The 19,415-nt window shown below is 47.3% G+C and overlaps 1 protein-coding gene across 1 annotated transcript in view; it reads right to left on the bottom strand.

Moving 5' to 3' along the window:
- The window catches only part of ARL1 (ARF like GTPase 1), a 36,351-nt gene that overhangs the window by 9,857 nt on the left and 7,079 nt on the right, over nucleotides 1-19,415 (bottom strand). Inside the window, exon 5 of the mRNA XM_069764292.1 lies at nucleotides 124-302. Coding sequence (XP_069620393.1) covers nucleotides 124-302 — 179 coding nt within the window. The remainder of the gene's footprint in view (nucleotides 1-123; nucleotides 303-19,415) is intronic.

The following is a 19,415-nucleotide window of genomic DNA, read 5'->3' as shown; positions in this document are numbered from 1 at the left end:
GCAAAAACGCATGCGGTTTTCTTGCGGATTTCTTGCAGAAAATGTCCGGAATTCTCAGGAATTTTCTGCGAGAAATCCTGAACGTGTGCACATAGCCTAAAATTTATACATTGACTCGCTTACCATTCCATCGCTTCATCGAGGCCAGTGCCTTTTGTAGCTGAAGTCTTGAAAATTTGCCATTTGCGATCTTTCAGAGCGGGTAAACCTAGTGAATTTGCTACCTCTGTAGGGGTCATTGCTTGTTCCATGTCTTGTTTATTTGCAAAAACCACTAGAATGGCCTTTTTCAGCTCTTCTTCCTAAAAGAAAATGAAATTGCAGTGTGATTTGTTTTTTAGGTATGTGCAATAAGAAGATATTTAGTCTTCCAGACTTCAGATTTTGCACTTTAAAAGGGTTGTCCAGAACTACATTAATTTTTTTACTATGGGCCCAAGAACTAACAGGAATATAGTTGCTAACTACTTGTATGTTCTGCCCAGGGCAGATCTTTGCCAGCACAAAGGGGGTCACCGCTTCTGCTGACATCATGTCGACAGAGCAGCGGCTTCTTTTCTGCTCTGATGGTGGGGCATTTCTAACTATGTAATGCTGATTGACAGCCAACTCCCTGCTGCATAACTGCGGGGAGCCCGACTGCAAATCAGCACGTTGGCAGTCCCGCCCCGTGGACAGAGCAGCCCGGAAAAGGAAGAGCTGCTCTGTTGACGTGCAGCAGCTGAATTAATTAATTATTTTTTTTTACTATGAGCCAAAAAATGTAGTCCTGGATAACCCAGTTAACATTTTTAAGGGAAATGACCAAACTAACAACTGATTATTTTACTATATATAGTGACTTGGGAAATTATTCACCCCCCATGGCATTTATTATGCTTTGCTACCTCACAACCTGGAATTCCAGTTCATGTAAAGAACATGCCTACAACTGTGACATTTTGGGTTTGCGCATTCCTCAAGGCAAAACTGCTGCAGCTCCTTAAAGTTTGATAGTTTCCTCTGGTGAGCAGCAATCTTCAAGTCTGACCACAGATTCTCAATAGGATTAAGGTCTGGACTTTGACTAAAGGTACCGTCACACTGAACGATATCGCTAGCGATCCGTGACGTTGCAGCGTCCTGGCTAGCGATATCGTTGAGTTTGACATGCAGCAGCGATCTGGATCCTGCTGTGACATCGTTGGTCGGAGCAGAAAGTCCAGAACTTTATTTGGTCGCTGGCTCTCCCGCAGACATCGCTGAATCGGCGCGTGTGTGACGCCGATTCAGCGATGTCTTCACTGGTAACCAGGGTAAACATTGGGTTACTAAGCGCAGGGCCACGCTTAGTAACCCGATGTTTACCCTGGTTACCAGCGTAAACGTAAAAAAAAAACAAACACTACATACTTACATTCCGGCGTCTGTCCCCCGGCGCTGTGCTTCTCTGCACTGTGTAAGCGCCAGCCGGAAAGCAGATTACAGTGGTGACGTCACCGCTGTGCTTTCCGGCTGGCGCTCACAGAGTGCAGAGAAGCACAGCGCCGGGGGACGGACACCGGAATGTAAGTATGTAGTGTTTGGTTTTTTTTTACGTTTACGCTGGTAACCAGGGTAAACATCGGGTTACTAAGCGCGGCCCTGTTCTTAGTAACCTGATGTTTACCCTGGTTACCAGGGGACTTCACATAGTTGGTCACTGGAGAGCTGTCTGTGTGACAGCTCTCCAGCGACCACACAGCGACGCTGCAGCGATCGGGATCATTGTCTAGATCGCTGCAGCGTCGCTAAATGTGACGGTACCTTAACCCCTTAGCGACCGCTGATACGCCTTTTAACGGCGGCCGCTAAGGGTACTTAAACCACAGCGCCGTTAATTAACGGCGCTGTGGAAAAAGTAAATAGCGCCCCCCAGAGTCGGATTTTCTCCGGGGTCTCGGCTGCCGGGGGTAGCCGAGACCCCAGAGAACATGATTTGGGGGGTTTTTAACCCACCCCGCATTTGCGATCGCCGGTAATTAACCGTTTACCGGCGATCGCAAAAAAAAAAAAAAACGCGATCTCTTTTTAATTTCTCTATCCTCCGATGTGATCGCACATCGGAGGATAGAGAAAAGGGGTCCCAGGTAGCCCCCCAATACTTACCTATCTCCCCCGATGCTCCTCGTGGCTCCCGGTGGGCGCCGCCATCTTGAAAATGGCTGGCGCATGCGCAGTGCGCCCGCCAGCCGGCCCCGCGAGAATCTTTGGGGTCTCGGCTGCCGGGGGTAGCCAAGACCCCAAAGAGCATGATCGGGGGTCGGTTTTAGCGACCCCTGTTTTGCGATCGCCGGTAATTGACTGTTTACCGGCGACCGCAAAAAAAAAAAAAGCTAAGTGTAATTCTCTGTCCTCTGATGTGATCGCACATCAGAGGACAGAGAAATAGGGGGATTCGGGGACCCTATCATACTCACCTGTGTCCCTGGATCCTCCTGCTGCTCCTCCTGGCCGCCGGCATCTTCTGGGCAAAAGAAAATGGCGGGCGCATGAGCAGTGCGCCCGCCATCTGTCTCCATCTGCCGGCCGGCAGGAGAAGAGAAGTTGGGGCTAAAATTAGGGTTAGGGGTAGGGTTAGGGCTAGGGTTAGGGCTAGGGGTAGGGTTAGGGGTAGGGTTAGGGTTAGGGTTGGGGCTAAATTTAGAGTTAGGCTTCTTTCACACTTACATCGGTACGGGGCTGTCGCAATGCATCGGCCCGACATACCGACGCACGTTGTGAAAATTGTGCACAACGTGGGCAGCGGATGTAGTTTTTCAACGCATCCGCTGCCCAATCTATGTCCTGGGGAGGAGGGGGCGGAGTTACGGCCACGCATGCGCGGTCAGAAATGGCGGATGCGACGTACAAAAAAACGTTACATTGAACTTTTTTTGTGCTGACGGTCCGCCAAAACACTGATCCAGTGCACGACGGACGCGACGTGTGGCCATCCGTCACGATCCGTCGGCAATACAAGTATATGGGCAAAAAACGCATCCTGCGGGCACATTTGCAGGATCCGTTTCTTGTCCAAAATGACGGATTGCGATGGATGCCAAACGACGCAAGTGTGAAAGTAGCCTTAGGGCTAGGGTTAGGGTTGGGATTAGGGTTGGTATTAGGGTTAGGGTTGGCATTAGGGTTACGCCTGGGATTAGGGTTAGGTTTGGGATTAGGGTTAAGGTTGTGATTAGGGGTGTATTGGGATTAGGGTTAGGTTTGAGGTTAGTGTTGAGATTAGGATTAGGGGTGTGTTGGATTTAGGGTTTTGATTAGGGTTATGGTTAGGGTTGACATTAGGGTTGTTTTGGGGTAAGGGTTGGGATTATCGTTAGGGTTAGTGATTAGGATTATGGATCGGGTTGGGATTAGGGTTAGGGGTGTGTTGGAGTTGGGTTGGAGCTAGAATTGGGGGGTTTCCACTGTTTAGGTACATCAGGGGGTCTCCAAACACGACAGCCAATTTTGCGCTCAAAAAGTCAAATGGTGCTCCCTCCCTTCTGAGCTCTGCCGTGCGCCCAAACAGTGGGTTACCCCCACATATTTGGCATCAGCATACTCGGGATAAATTGGACAACAACTTCTGGGTTCCAATTTCTCTTGTTACCCTTGTGAAAATAAAAACTTGGGGTATATATATATATTTTTTTTATGACTCTGCATCATAAACTTCTGTGAAGCACTTGGGCATTCAAAGTTCTCACCACACATCTAGATAAGTTCCTTGGGGGGGTCTAGTTTCCAAAATGGGGTCACTTGTGGGGGGTTACTACAGTTTAGGTACATCAGGGGCTCTGCAATCGCAACATAATGCCCACAGACCATTCTATCAAAGTCTGCATTCCAAAAAAGCGCTCCTTCCCTTCCGAGCTCTGCCGTGCGCCCAAACAGTGGTTTACCCCCACATATGGCGCATCAGCGTACTCGGGATAAATTGGACAACAACTTTTGTGGTCTAATTTCTCCTGTTACCCTTGTGAAAATAAAAATTTGTGGGCAAAAAGATCATTTTTGTAGAAAAAATGCGATTTTTTTTTTTCCCACAACTCTACATTATAAACTTCTGTGAAGCACATGGGGGTTCAAAGTGCTCACCACACATCTAGATAAGTTCCTTAAGGGGTCTAGTTTCCAAAATGGGGTCACTTGTGGGGGGTTTCTACTGTTTAGGCACATCAGGGGCTCTCCAAACGCGACATGGCGTCCAATCTCAATTCCAGCCAATTCTACATTGAAAAAGTAAAACGGCACTCCTTCTCTTCCAAGCTCTGCGGTGCGCCCAAACAGTGGTTTACCCCCACATATTGGGTATCAGCGTACTCAGGAGAAATTGCACAACAACTTTTGTGGTCTAATTTCTCCTGTTACCCTTGTGAAAATAAAAATTTGTGGGCAAAAAGATCATTTTTGTGTAAACAAAAGCGATTTTTTATTTTCACGGCACTACGTTATAAACTTCTGTGAAGCACTTGGGGGTTCAAAGTGCTCACCACACATCTAGATAAGTTCCTTAAGGGGTCTAGTTTCCAAAATGGTGTCACTTGTGGGGGGTTTCCACTGTTTAGGCACATCAGGGGCTCTCTAAACGTGACATGGTGTCCGATCTCAATTCCAGCCAATTCTGCATTGAAAAAGTCAAACAGCGCTCCTTCACTTCTAAGTTCTGCGGTGCGCCCAAAAAGTGGTTTACCCCCACATATGGGGTATTGGCGTATTCAAGAGAAATTGCATAACAACATTTATGGTTACATTTCTGTTTTTACACTTGTGAAAATAAAAAAAATGGTTCTGAATTAAGATGTTTGCAAAAAAAAGTTAAATGTTCATTTTTTCCTTCCACATTGTTTCAGTTCCTGTGAAGCACGTAAAGGGTTAATAAACTTCTTGAATGTGGTTTTGAGAACCTTGAGGGGTGTAGTTTTTAGAATGGTGTCACACTTCGTTATTTTCTATCATATAGACCCCTCAAAATGACTTCAAATGTGATGTGGTCCCTAAAAAAAAAGGTGTTGTAAAAATGAGAAATTGCTGGTCAACTTTTAACCCTTATAACTCCCTAACAAAAAAAAATTTTGTTTCCAAAATTGTGCTGATGTAAAGTAGACATGTGGGAAATGTTATTAACTATTTTTCATGACATATCTCTCTGATTTAAGGGCATAAAAATACAAAGTTTGAAAATTGCAAAATTTTAAAAATTTTCGCCATATTTCCATTTTTTTCATAAATAATCGCAAGTAATATCGAAGAAATGTTACCACTAACATGAAGTACAATATGTCACGAAAAAACAATCTCAGAATCAGCGGGATCCATTGAAGCGTTCCAGAGTTATACCCTCAAAGTGACAGTGGTCAGAATTGCAAAAATTGGCCCGGTCATTAAGTACCAAATTGGCTCTGTCACTAAGGGGTTAAGCCATTCCAAAACATTTGTATGTTTGTACTTAAACCCACTCGACTGTTGCTTTAGCAGTATGATTTGGGTCATTGTCTTGTTGAAATAATGTAGAGAGCAATGACCAACAATCTGATATAAAGGTATGAACAGCAGGGTGCAACTAATAAGTTAAAATGTAACTTTTAATAATTAGATTTGCGTAAAATGGTGCTAAATACACAAACAAAAAAAGACTCACAAGTGACACTCAGCAATAGGCTGACACAAAAATAAATCCACAATATATCCTTATACAAGGACAGGTCAAGGAGTGGATTTACAAAGATTGGTTCCTAGTAATCCTCAAATGAAACACTCATTTTAAAACCAACATTTAGAGGATCAATAGTAAGGACAAAATGCTCTGTAAATTGCTTATGTAAAAAATTCAAAGCAGACCAGTAGTTTGTCCAATCGATTAATAAAGGAACGATCTCACCTCATATGCTTTTGTTCGTCAGATCATAAAGGGACGATGAATTCTGGTATCCTAAACGTGGGGGAGGCACTTTTTTCTCCATACAATACCCCATAAGAAAAAAAAAACAGTTCGGACCCTTTATAACGTGATCCCAATAACCTTTGCTTTCCAACGCGTTTCGTTTTCCATACTCATCAGGGGAAGGTGGAGATATTAACCCCTTAAGCCCCAAAGGTGGTTTGCACGTTAATGACCGGGCCAATTTTTACAATTCTGACCACTGTCCCTTTATGAGGTTATAACTCTGGAACGCTTCAACGGATCTTGGCGATTCCGACATTTTTTTCTTGTGACATATTGTACTTCATGATAGTGGTAACATTTCTTAGATATAACGTGCGTTTATTTGTGAAAAAAACGGAAATTTGGAGAAAATTTTGAAAATTTTGCAATTTTCATGCCCCTAAATCACAGAGATATGCCACACAAAATAATTAATAAGTAACATTTCCCACATGGCTACTTTACATCAGCACAATTTTGGAACCAAAATGTTTTTTTGTTAGGGAGTTATAAGGGTTAAAAGATGACCAGCAATTTCTCATTTTTACAACACCAATATTTTTTAGGGACCACATCACATTTGAAGTCACTTTTGAGGGGTCTATATGATAGAAAGTACCCAAGTGTGACACCATTCTAAAAACTGCACCCCTCAAGGTGCTCAAAACCACATCAAGAAGTTTATTAACACTTCAGGTGTTTTACAGGAATTTTTGGAATGTTTAAAAAAAAAAAAATGAACATTTAACTTTTTTTCACAAAAAATTTACTTCAGCTCCAATTTGTTTTATTTTACCAAGGGTAACAGGAGAAAATGGACCCCACAAGTTGTTGTACAATTTGTTCTGAGTACGCTGATACTCCATATGTGGGGACAAACCACTGTTTGGGTGCATGGCAGAGCTCGGAAGGGAAGGAGCGCCGTTTGACTTTTCAATGCAAAATTGACTGGAATGGAGATGGTACGCCAAGTTGCGTTTGGAGAGCCCCTGATGTGCCTAAACATTGAAACCCCCCACAAGTGACACCATTTTGGAAAGTAGACCCCCTAAGGAACTTATCTAGATGTGTTTGACAGCTTTGAACCCCCAAGTGTTTCACTACAGTTTATAACGCAGAGCCGTGAAAATAATTATTTTTTTTGTCCACAAAAATTATTTTTTAGCCCCCAGTTTTGTATTTTCCCAAGGGTAACAGGAGAAATTGGACCCCAAAAGTTGTTGTCCAATTTGTCCTGAGTACGCTGATACCCCATATGTGGGAGGGAACCACTGTTTGGGTGCATGGCAGAGCTCGAAAGGGAAGGAGCGCCATTTGGAATGCAGACTTAGATGGATTGGTCTGCAGGCGTCACGTTGCATTTGCAGAGCCCCTGATGCACCTACACAGTAGAAATCCCCCACAAGTGACCCCATATTGGAAACTAGACCCCCCAAGGAACTTATCTAGATGTGTTGCGAGAACTTTGAACCCCCAAGTGTTTCACTACAGTTTATAACGCAGAGTCGTGAAAATAAAAAATTTCCACAAAAATGTTTTTTAACCCCCCAAATTTTTACTTTCCCAAGGGCAACAAGAGAAATTGGACCCCAATAGTTGTTGTCCAATTTGTCCTGAGTATGATGATACCCCATATGTTGGGGTAAACCCCTGTTTTGGCGCACGGGAGAGCACTGTTTTACTTTTTCAGCGCAGAATTGGCTGGAATTGAGATCGGACGCCATGTCGCGTTTGGAGAACCCTGATGTGCCTAAACTGTGGAAACCCCCAATTCTAACTGAAAACCTATCCCAAACACACCCGTAACCCTAATCCCAACCATAACCCTAACCACATCGCCAAACGCTGACACACCCCTAATCTCAACCGTAAATGTAATCCAAACCCTAATTTTAGCCCCAACCCTAACCCCAACCCTAGCCCTAACCCTAGCCCCAACCCTAACCCTAATGGGAAAATGGAAATAACAGGATTTTTGGTTGCTTACCGTAAAATCTGTTTCTCGGAGCCTTCATTGGGGGACACAGGAACCATGGGTGTATGCTGCTGCCACTAGGAGGCTGACACTATGCAAATAAAAAAGTTAGCTCCTCCTCTGCAGTGTACACCCCACCGACAGGAAGTAGGATATTCAGTTAGTGAGAAAGCAGTAGGAGAAGCAACGTGTAAAAGAAAAAATAATAATATAATAATAATAAACTTTATTTATATAGCGCCAACAAATTCCACGGCGCTCCACAGATTAACAGTTTCAAACACTCAAAGAGTGTTCAAAGAACTCAAACATACACAGTAAACAGAGCTGTTCAACTTGGGAGGGTGCTGTGTCCCCCAATGAAGGCTCCGAGAAACAGATTTTACGGTAAGCAACCAAAAATCCTGTTTTCTCTATCGCCTTTCATTGGGGGACACAGGAACCATGGGACGTCCCAAAGCAGTCCCTGGGGTGGGAAAAACATACTTCCATCAGGTCCGAGGACTCACCACTGCCGCCTGCAGGATCCTTCTGCCCAGGCTGGAGTCCACCGAAGCATAGGTATGGACCTTGTAGTTCGGTGAAACGTGTGGATGGAAGACCACGTTGCCGCTTTGCAAAGCCGTCGGCGAAAGCCCTGTCACGTACCGCACTGGATGCGCCGACTACCCGGGTAGAGTGAGCCTTTATCTCAGGAGGGGGCACTCTGTTCTTGACCCGGTAAGCTTCCAAAATTGCCGTTCTAATCGTGCGAGCAATAGTCGCCTTGGGAGCCGGCAGGCCTCTACGCACGCCATCAGGGATGGCGAAAAGAGAATCCATCTTTTGGAAAGCGGCCGTGCTAGCCAGGGAGATCCTCACTGCCGTGACGAGGTCCAGCCTGTTCAACGATCGCTCCAGAGGATGAGTCGGAGCTGGACAAAAGGAAGGTAGAACGATGTCCTCGTTGAGGTGGAAAGATGAAAACCACCTCGTGAAAGGAAGGAAGGAAGGAAGGAAGGAAGGCGGAGGCCTGAGACCACCTTGTCCTGGTGGAAATCAAGAAAGGAGGTCGGCAAGAAATGGCCGCCAACTCAAAAACGCGGCGGATCGAAGAGATGGACCTGAGATAAGCCACCTTCCGAGATAGAACTGACAGAGAAAAACTCCCTGAGAGGCTCAAAGGGGGGAACCCCTAGAACAACCAGCACAACCTTTAAATCCCATGAATCCACAGAGGCCAAAACTGTGCAGCTAATTATAGACCTGTCTCTAATCTTCCCTTCATCTCTAAACTCCTCGAACGCCTGGTCCACTCCCGTCTTACCCGCTATCTCTCAGATAACTCTCTTCTCGACCCTCTTCAATCTGGCTTCCGCTCTTTACACTCTACTGAAACTGCCCTCACTAAAGTCTGTAATGACCTACTAACAGCTAAATCTAATGGTCACTACTCCATGCTAATTCTCTTGGATCTCTCTGCAGCATTCGACACTGTGGATCATCAGCTCCTCCTCACTATGCTTCACTCCATCGGCCTCAAGGACACTGTTCTCTCCTGGTTCTCCTCCTATCTCTCTGACCGATCCTCCACTGTATGTTTTGCTGGTTCCTCCTCCTCTCACCTTCCCCTTACTGTTGGGGTTCCTCAAGGATCAGTCCTAGGCCCCCTCCTTTTCTCTTTGTACACTGCCCCTATTGGACAAACAATCAGTAGATTTGGTTTCCAGTACCATCTCTATGCTGACGACACCCAATTATACACTTCTTCTCCTGATCTCACGCCTGCCTTATTAGAAAACACCAGTGATTGTCTTACCGCTGTCTCTAGCATCATGTCCTCCCTCTATCTGAAACTAAACCTGTCAAAAACTGAACTCCTCGTGTTCTCTCCCTCTACTAACCTACCTTTGCCTGACATTGCCATCTCCGTGTGCGGTTCCACCATTACTCCAAAGCAACATGCCCGCTGCCTTGGGGTCATCCTTGATTCTAACCTTTCATTCACCCCCCACATCCGATCACTGGCTCGCTCTTTTTACCTGCATCTCAAAAACATTTCTAGAATTCGCCCTTTTCTTACTTTCGACTCTGCAAAAACTCTTACTGTTTCACTTATTCATTCTCGTCTGGACTATTGTAACTCTCTACTAATCGGCCTCCCTCTTACCAAACTTTCCCCGCTCCAATCTGTCCTGAATGCTGCTGCCAGGATCATATTCCTCACCAACCGTTACACCAATGCCTCTACCTTGTGCCAGTCATTACACTGGCTACCCATCCACTCCAGAATCCAGTACAAAACTACTACCCTCATCCACAAAGCGCTCCATGGCTCAGCACCACCCTACATCTCCTCTCTGGTCTCAGTCTACCACCCTTCCCGTGCCCTCCGCTCCGCTGATGACCTCAGGTTAGCATCCTCAATAATCAGAACCTCCCACTCCCGTCTCCAAGACTTTACACGTGCTGCGCCGATTCTTTGGAATGCACTACCTAGGTTAATACGATTATTTCCCAATCCCCACAGTTTTAAGCGTGCCCTAAAAACTCATTTGTTCAGACTGGCCTACCGCCTCAATGCATTAACCTAACGATCCCTGTGTGGCCTATTTTAAAAACAAAACAAAACAAAAAACAGATTCCTTGCACTATGTTCTCATTCACTTTATGCAGTTAATAGCCCTCTGTGTCTGTACTGCTGCATACTTAGGCAGTTAACTGGTTCATGCAGCTTTACATGAACACCCGAGCCTTACACTATGGCCGGTCCGAATAACTAAAGCAATTGTTACCATCCACCTCTCGTGTCTCCCCTTTTCCTCATAGTTTGTAAGCTTGCGAGCAGGGCCCTCATTCCTCCTGGTATCTGTTTTGAACTGTATTTCTGTTATGCTGTAATGTCTATTGTATGTACAAGTCCCCTCTATAATTTGTAAAGCGCTGCGGAATATGTTGGCGCTATATAAATAAAAATTATTATTATTATTATTATTAACCTGTGGCTAAGAAGAAAACGTCTTCTTAAAGGGAAGAAGAGCGCAGGAACCTGGCACTTTAGGGAACTGAGAGCGAAGCCCGAATCCAGTCCTGCCTGAAGGAAACCCAAATGGAAGGCAGGGAAAAGGACATAGGTGAAAAGCGGTTGGACTCGCATCAACGAAAGTAAGCCTTCCAGGTACGATAGAAGATCCTTGAAGAAGACGAAGGCTTCCTAGCCTGGATTATAGTGTGACTCATCCGGGCCGAAAGGCCGGACGCTCTTAGAACTGTGGAGTCCACAGCCACGCCGTTAAACAGAGCGACCGATAATTCGGGTGGCAAATCGGACCCTGAGACAGCAGATCGGGTCTGTTTGGAAGGCACCAGGGGTGTGCGCGAGGAGATTGACGATGTCTGCAAACCAAGACCTCCTGGGCCAATCCGGGACGATCAGAATGATCGGCACCCATCCCGCCTTGATCTTTTTTGACAGCTTGGAAAGCAAGGGAAGGGGAGGGAAACGATAGGGGAGCACGAACTGCGACCAAGGAATGGCCAGAGTGTCAACACCACTGTGAGAGGATCACGGAACCTTGGGCCGACCCGAGGGACCTTCCTGTTCAATCGGGACGCCATGAGGTCCACCTCTGGAGTCCCCCATTGAAGAACAATCCGATAGGAAACCTCCTGAAGTACCATTCCCCTGCCGCGAGGCCCTCGCGGCCGAGGAAGTCGGCGGCCTAAATGTCCACGCCGGGGACATGCACTGCAGAGCTCACCAGGACCGTTGCCTCTGTCCAAAGGAGGATCCTGGAATCTCGGCCGATGCCAGAGAACGCCGAGTCCACCCCTGGTGGTAGACATATGCCACAGCTGTGTCATTATCTGTCTGGATTCGAATTGGCAGGCTGCCGAGAATCCTTGCCCAGTGAAGGAAAGACAGAAAGATCCGGAACTCGAGGACATTGATCGGCAAAGAGGACTCCTGCGCCGACCAAACAACCCTGAAAAGAACAGGTGACAAAGTCCCGCGCCTCCGCCGAGCGGGCTGGCGTCCGTCGTCACCACCTGCCAGGGAACTGGAAGGAAGGATATGCAGGATCTACTCCGGGATAAGAGAAGCGACCTCGGCCACCAGTCGAGGAACCGTTTGACCCGGGAGAAAGCCGGATCGGACGATGCAGGAGACGAGAGACCTGTCCCCCTGTTATAGAATAGCCTGCTGAAGAAGTCTTGAATGAAACGGGCAAAGGGAAAATTGCTTCCGATGTTGCAACCAACCTCCTTAGGACCTTTAAGGCCCATCGGAAAGGAGGGGAGCCGAAAACCCTGGAGCAAGCGAACTTCCTGACAAAGGAGGGATATCCTGTCTTCGGGAAGGAAGACTCTGGTCCGACAAGTGTCGAAGAACATGCCCGGAGATACGAGGCACTGAACAAGACTGAACTTCTTCCTGTTGACGAGCCACCCGCAACGGCTAGAGTGTCGGGAAAGATGGATAGACTTTCGGGAGCCTGAAACCGAAGTTCCTGAGCCTCCCTGGAAGCGATTACTGAACGAGGGAATATCATCCTGAAGTGTCTCCGACGAAAACTTCCTGTTCAGCAATTTGAGATCCGGACTGGGACGAACCTTGTCGTCCTCTGTCAGTACAAAAAGATTCTAAGAGAAGCCTGTGAACCGTTGAACCGTTCCTGTTCTGGGACGGGAACGATTACCCCGGATTTAAGGAGGGAAAGAATGGCTGTAAAGAAACACGGGACCAGAGCGGGGTCTCTTGGAAGTTGGGATTCGAAGAAAACGATCCCAGGGCCGAGAAATGAAGATTTTGTATCTAGAGGATACAAGTGCCCTGGCCCAAGCGTCCTCTACTGAGGAGACCCAGACGTCCCTGAGGAACAGGAGACGGCTGCCCAGCCTGAGAAACGGGCTGGGGTCTAGTCGTGGGTCCTGCCTAGGTGGAACTTCCAGACCGGGACCTGGAGAATCCACCTTAGGAGTAGCGGGAACACCAGGAAGGAGTGAGTCGAAGAATACCTTCTTCCCTTAACGTGCCTGTGGCCTCTGTTGCGAAAAGGAAACTGATGTCACAAAACGACGAAAAAAAGGCCGAAAGGACCGAAGTTGCCGCCTAAGAAGAGAACTGGTGCCGCCAGTGGCGTTTTTAATAATTTGGTCCAGCTTGGAACCGAAAAGACATGATCCTTGAAGAAGGCAGGCTCGTAAGGGACTTCTTTGATGACTCGTGTGCCAAGCAGAGCGACGGCTGGCAACATTACTGGGTGTCTGAGCGGCAGAAGACGCGACATGCAGGGAACAAATTATTCCCCGGCGTGAGTAATCTGGGTGGCAACTTCCGCCAGCCAGACTGGTGGAGCTCCGGCTTGAATGCCCCAACGGAGTTGTTTTAGCCCCTTCGGATACAGACTTCGAAACCCAAGTGGAAGCGAAAGCCGGGCATAGGGATGATGCGGCAGGTTCGAGAGCCGAATTCACGAAGGATTCCATGATCCTATAGATGGAATCTGTCAGAGTCGCCCCACCGGACCGCATGAGGACTGTGTTAGTGGCAAGTCTAGCAGCCGGCGGATCCACCGAGGAGAGGTCGTTCTCCATCGCCTCTCATTCCGGTTGGCGATGAGATCCAGAGGAAAGAGATATGAGTCTCCAAGACGCTTTCCTCTTTGAGAAACGTCTGGTCGAATTCTCTCTCTGGCCAGAAGCTCCTCGATTCAGGATGAGGAGCGCATCCCTTGGGAGGAAGTTTAGACCGTCTAAACGAAACCGCCTGATCTGCGGGTTCCGTAGAGGTATCTTTGATGCCACAGGTCAGATTGGACGCTCCAATAAGGCTTTGAACCATATCCCTCATGTTAAGATATGGTTCGACTCCGGTCCCAAATTATCCTCCGAAGGCACATCAGAGAAAGCCTCGCCTGTTTCCGGGGGGGGGGAGGGGTGGGGGGGGGAGAGGGGGGGGGGCGGGAGAGGGTGGGGGGAGGGAGGGTGGGGGGGGGAGAGAGGGTGGGGGGGGGGGAGAGAGGGTGGGGGGGGGGGAGAGAGGGTGGGGGGGGAGGATAAGGGGGAGCTCGTCCACAGAGAAGGACCGTGAGATGGATCGAGAAGAGAACCCAGACCGGCGTTCCCGTCTGGATCTTGCGCGGCCTGTATTGGAAGTCTCGGACAGAGCTTCTTGCGACCCGCTGGCTACTACGGAAGTCTGCAGGGGCAACCGATCGAGCACGGACACAAGGGTCTGGGAAACCGGAGTGAGATCCGCTACTGATAGAGACAGAGGGGAGACCCAGCCTGTGGTGGGGACTTCGCTCTGAGGCGGAGCTGAACATAATGTGGGTTGCTGCAGGCCTGTCTGAGGGGAGCTTGCGGGTACAAGGCGAACCCTGAAAGTGTTTCACTAAGACACAGGAAAAGGTAGGAGGCCGGGAGCAACCTCCCTTAAAATTAGACCGAATGGGCCCCTGAGGGAAATGTCAGAAGATTAGGGAACAGGGGCAGGGGATTGAGTGAAACTGCGGTGCAGAGGTACTAACGGCAGACGCTGCAGTGTCCAGATGGAAGGCTGCACGGCTTGGAAGATGCTCCTCTGGAACGATAGCCCCTAGGAGAACAGGTAGACACATCTGGGGCACTCTTGTCCGGAACTTTCTGCAGGCCTGAAGAACAGCAGTGGAACAGAAGGATGGCGCTGCTGCCCTGCGGCCTCTGTTGCAACGATGTGCTGTGCCCCCAGGTGAAAATGCGGGCACGAGTGAAATCTCCTGCCCTGTGCTCAGCAGCGACGTGGAGGAAGGGGCGGAGTCAGCCCAGATGGCGCCGGTGGGCGGAGATTGCAGGGCAGTTTGTCGGGCGGGAGAAAGCCAGCCCGAAGAAACAGGAAGTGGAGGAGCGCGGTACCGGTAGTAGGCCCCGGCGGAAGCCGGGACCTAAATTAGAGGCCGGCGCCGCTGGAAAAGAGACTGCGGCCCCGGAACAGTGCGCCGCAGAGCAGCGCGGCAACCTGCCAGGGCCGCAGGGTGAGGCGGAGCTGAGGGACGCGACGCCGAAGTAGGCCCCGGCAGAAGCCGGGACCTAAATTAGAGGCCGGCGCCGCCGGAAAGAGGAACGCGCCGCCGAAGCCCGCAGAGCGGCCACAGGGGAAAGCAGTGCCGGCGCCGCCAGAAAAGTGACAGTGCGGCCGCAGGGAGGACACTGCGGCCCTGATGAAGGGGATAGCCAATAGTGCAGAGCTACTGCTCGTCTTGGTGCCCCAGGGATCCCTTTTAAAATAAGATCAGCGCCGCCCTAGAAGATAGTGCAGCGCGCATTTAGGGACTTCTACTCCCCCACACTGCGAGAGTAAGGGGAAGATCTGGAAACTTAGGGGAAATACTCACCTAAACATCCCACGCAGTTACTAACCTGAGGGGATTGAGACGTCCACGGAGCTGTGATGGACGTCCTCGTCTCCTCCAACCGACAGGCTCTGGTGGGTGAGTGGGTGGGGGACGGAGCCAGGACCGGACTTCTGAGCACGCTTGTGTGCTAGGATCTTGGTCCTGGTGAGGGATCTATGAGGATACGGGGTGGCAGTACACGCCGTACTCATAGTCCGCATTGTGGGATTACAGGTGTGACTATTCACCCTGTATCCCTCCGGAAAAACCTGAAAAGGAACGACGCACATTGAGGTAGATAAGGGTCTAATGAAAGACCCGTGTCCACCTCCTACTGACACTAAGCTAAACTGAATATCCTACTTCCTGTCGGTGGGGTGTACACTGCAGAGGAGGAGCTAACTTTTTTATTTGCATAGTGTCAGTCTCCTAGTGGCAGCAGCATACACCCATGGTTCCTGTGTCCCCCAATGAAAGGCGATAGAGAAAAATACATTTTTTTAATTGTTTTAGGTTTCCCTAACTAAGGGGGTGATGAAGGGGGGGTTTGATTTACTTTTATAGCGGGTTTTTAGCGGATTTTTATGATTGGCAGCCATCACACACTAAAAGACGCTTTTTATTGCAAAAAATATTTTTTGCATTACCACATTTTGAGACCTATAATTTTTCCATATTTTGGTCCACAGAGTCATGTGAGGTCTTGTTTTTTGCGGGACGAGTTGACGTTTTTATTGGTACCATTTTTGGGCATGTGACATACTTTGATCGCTTTTTATTCCGATTTTTGTGAGGCAGAGTTACAAAAAAACAGCTATTCATGAATTTCTTTTGGGGGGGGGGGGGCCGTTTATACCATTCCACGTTTGGTAAAATGGATAAAGCAGTTTTATTCTTCGGGTCAGTACGATTACAGCGATACCTCATTTAGATTATTTTTTTATATTTTGGCGCTTTTATATGATAAAAACTATTTTATAGAAAAAATAATTATTTTTGCATCGCTTTATTCTCAGGACTATAACTTATTTTTTTGCTGATAATGCTGTATGGCGGCACGTTTTTTGCGGGACAAGATGACGTTTTCAGCGGTACCATGGTTATTTATATCCGTCTTTTTGATCGCGTGTTATTCCACTTTTTGTTCGGCGGTATGATAATAATGTGTTGTTTTTTGCCTCGTTTTTTTTTTTAAAACATTTTTACGTTGTTCACTGAAGGGGTTAACTAGTGGGCAAGTTTTATAGGTCGGGTCATTACAGACGCGGCGATACTAAATATGTGTACTTTTATTGTTTTTTTTAAATTTAGATAAAGAAATGTATTTATGTGAACAAAATATATTTTTTTCTCTTTATTTAGGAATTTTGTTTTTTTAAACACATTTAATTTTTTTTTTTTTTTTTTACTTTGTTCCAGGGGGGACATCGCTGTATAGTGACAGATCGCTGATCTGACACTTTGCAGAGCACTGTGTCATATCAGCGATCTGACGTGCACTGCTCCTGGCTTACCAGCGCCTGCTCTGAGCAGGCACTTGGTAAGCCACCTCCCTGCAAGACCCGGAAGTAGCCCCGTGGCCATTTTGGATCCGGGACCTGCAGGGAGGAGACGTTTGGTACAAGGTGAGCACATCGCCTTGTACCGATCGTCTCAGGGAAGCACGCAGGGAGCCCCCTCCCTGCGCGATGCTTCCCTGTACCGCAGGAACACTGCGATCATGTTTGATCGCAGTGTGTCGGGGGTTAATGTGCCGGGGCGGTCCGTGACCGCTCCTGGCAATAGTCAGCTGACACCTGGCCGCGATCGGCCACACTTACCCCCCCCCCGAGAGCGCGGCCGATCGCGTATGACGTACTATCCTGTCACTGGGAATTAAGTCCCAGGTCACCTTGACGGGATAGTACGTCATATGGGATTAATAAAGAAACCAAGGGTTATCTGTCTATCCATTCAAGAACCCATTATAGAAAAGGTGGATGAAAACGGCGTGTCACGTCGGCTATATGCTGCAGATAAATAAGCCGCCAAATGATCCTCATGTACACTGTGTACTGACGTCAGTTCCTGTGCGCGCTCTCATGGAACGCATCCGTGAACCGCGTAAGTCATTTCCGGTTGCCAGGGTTTGCATGTAGTCATGTGATTTCCGGTATGGAGACAGCTGGAACGCAGCGTCGGACCGCAAACATCATATCCGCCGCCTCGTCTCAGGTACATTTAACCCCTTAATGCATAAGTACCTTTTATGCTAGAGGGGAAAAATGAAAACAGATCCTAACTATACCTCCATATTGGAGGGAGGATCTCAAGTCAAGGCATATGCTAATTAAATTAAAAAAAAAAAAAAAACTCAGACATGAGCTGTCAGATTTATGTGGTAATTCTTGGTGAACTCAACTCCTGGAAGGGGGGAATTCAAAAGATGTTAATTTAATGGATATATTGGAAACATCTGAGAAATGGTATGGGGGATCAATTAATCGGGCAAACACCCCATTGATCTACAATATTTATAGTCACATTTACGAGCAAGAAAAAAAATAAGAATGGAGGGATAGGGATGTATGTGGTGTATAATATTCCCTACAATATTCCTGGTAGCTGTCCCCTACCTATCAATGGAGACTGGCACCCTAGGGATAGAAAATAAGAGATGGCGCCCCCATTCCCATTCATTGTCTTGTTGGAAGGTGATCCTCCACTCCAGTCTCAAACTGTCAAACTGATACAGGTTTTGCAGAAGAAGATCCCTGTATTTCGCACCATCCATCTTCCCCTCGAAAAACCATTTTCCCTGTCCCTACTGCCTTGAAACATCCTCACAGTATGATGCTGCCACCATGTTTCACTGTTGGAATGGTATTCTTGGAGATGATGAGCAATGTTGGTTTGGTGCCAGAGTTTATTTTGGTGGCCAAAAAGTTTAAATTTTGGTCTCATCTGACCACAGCACCTATCGCAATACATTTGGGGAGTCTCATGTCTTCTGGCAAACTAAAAACGAGCCTTACACACAAAAATTGTAAGTAAAGGCTTTTTTCTGCCCATTCTTCCATAAAGGCCACCTCTATGAAGTATACAGCTATTTGTGGTGGTATGGACAGATACTCCAGTCTCAGCTTGAGAACCTTGTAGCTCCTTCAGAGTTACCTTTGGTCTCTGTGTTGCCTCTCTGATTAATGCCCTCCTTGCCTGGGCTGAGGGCTTTGGTGGGTGGCCCTCTCTGTTTCTTGTGGTAGCATGTTCTTTCCATTTGATCATAATGGATTTGATGGTGCTCCAGGGAATCATCAGAGATTGGGATATTTTTTTTTTTTTTTTTTTTATAACTAGTGATGAGCGAGTATACTCGTTACTCGAGATTTCCCGAGCAGGCTTGGGTGGTCTCCGAGTATTTCGGCATGCTCAGAGATTTAGTTTATGTCAACGCAGCTGCATGATTTGTGGCTGCTAGACAGCCTGAATACATGTGGGGATTACCTAACAAACAGGCAATCCCCACATGTATTCAAGCTGTCTAGCAGCCGCAAATCATGCAGCTGCATCGACATAAACTAAATCTCCGAGCACACCGAAATACTCGGAGACCACCTGAGCGTGCTCGCTCATCGCTATTTATAACCCAACCCTGACTTGTACTTCTCAACAAATTTGTCCCTGACTTGTTTGGAGATCTCCTTGGTCTTCATAGTGTTTGGTTAGTGGTGCCTCTTGCTTAATGGTGTTGCAGCCTCTGTGGTCTTGCAGAAAAGGTAAAGTGTATATACCGACAGGCCATGTAACACTTAGGAAGTCCCCCTGTGTGCAATCTGTCACCAAGCATGTGACGTACAAAGGTAATTACTTACACCAGAAATATTTTAGGGACTTAATAGTAAAAGGGTGTTAATACATACGCACATACCAATTTTTAGTTATAAGCATAAATTAAATTTATGGGATTATATTTTTTCTCACTTCACCAATTTAGACTATTTAGTGCTGTTGCGTCTCACACAAATCAGATTACAAAACTATTTAAACACAGGCTGTAATGTAACAAAATAGGTAAAAAGCCAGGGGGTGAATACTTTTGCAAACCACTGTACATGGGAAATGCGGCAAAATGCTTTATATGACTATGATGTACACCCACGTCTTGTAGCAGTTGCCCTCT

This window comes from Ranitomeya imitator, chromosome 4 (genome assembly GCF_032444005.1).
Source record: "Ranitomeya imitator isolate aRanImi1 chromosome 4, aRanImi1.pri, whole genome shotgun sequence".
Lineage (NCBI taxonomy): Eukaryota > Metazoa > Chordata > Amphibia > Anura > Dendrobatidae > Ranitomeya > Ranitomeya imitator.
Note: the sequence above shows the minus strand (reverse complement) of the source record. Positions and strands in the feature narration are given on the sequence as shown.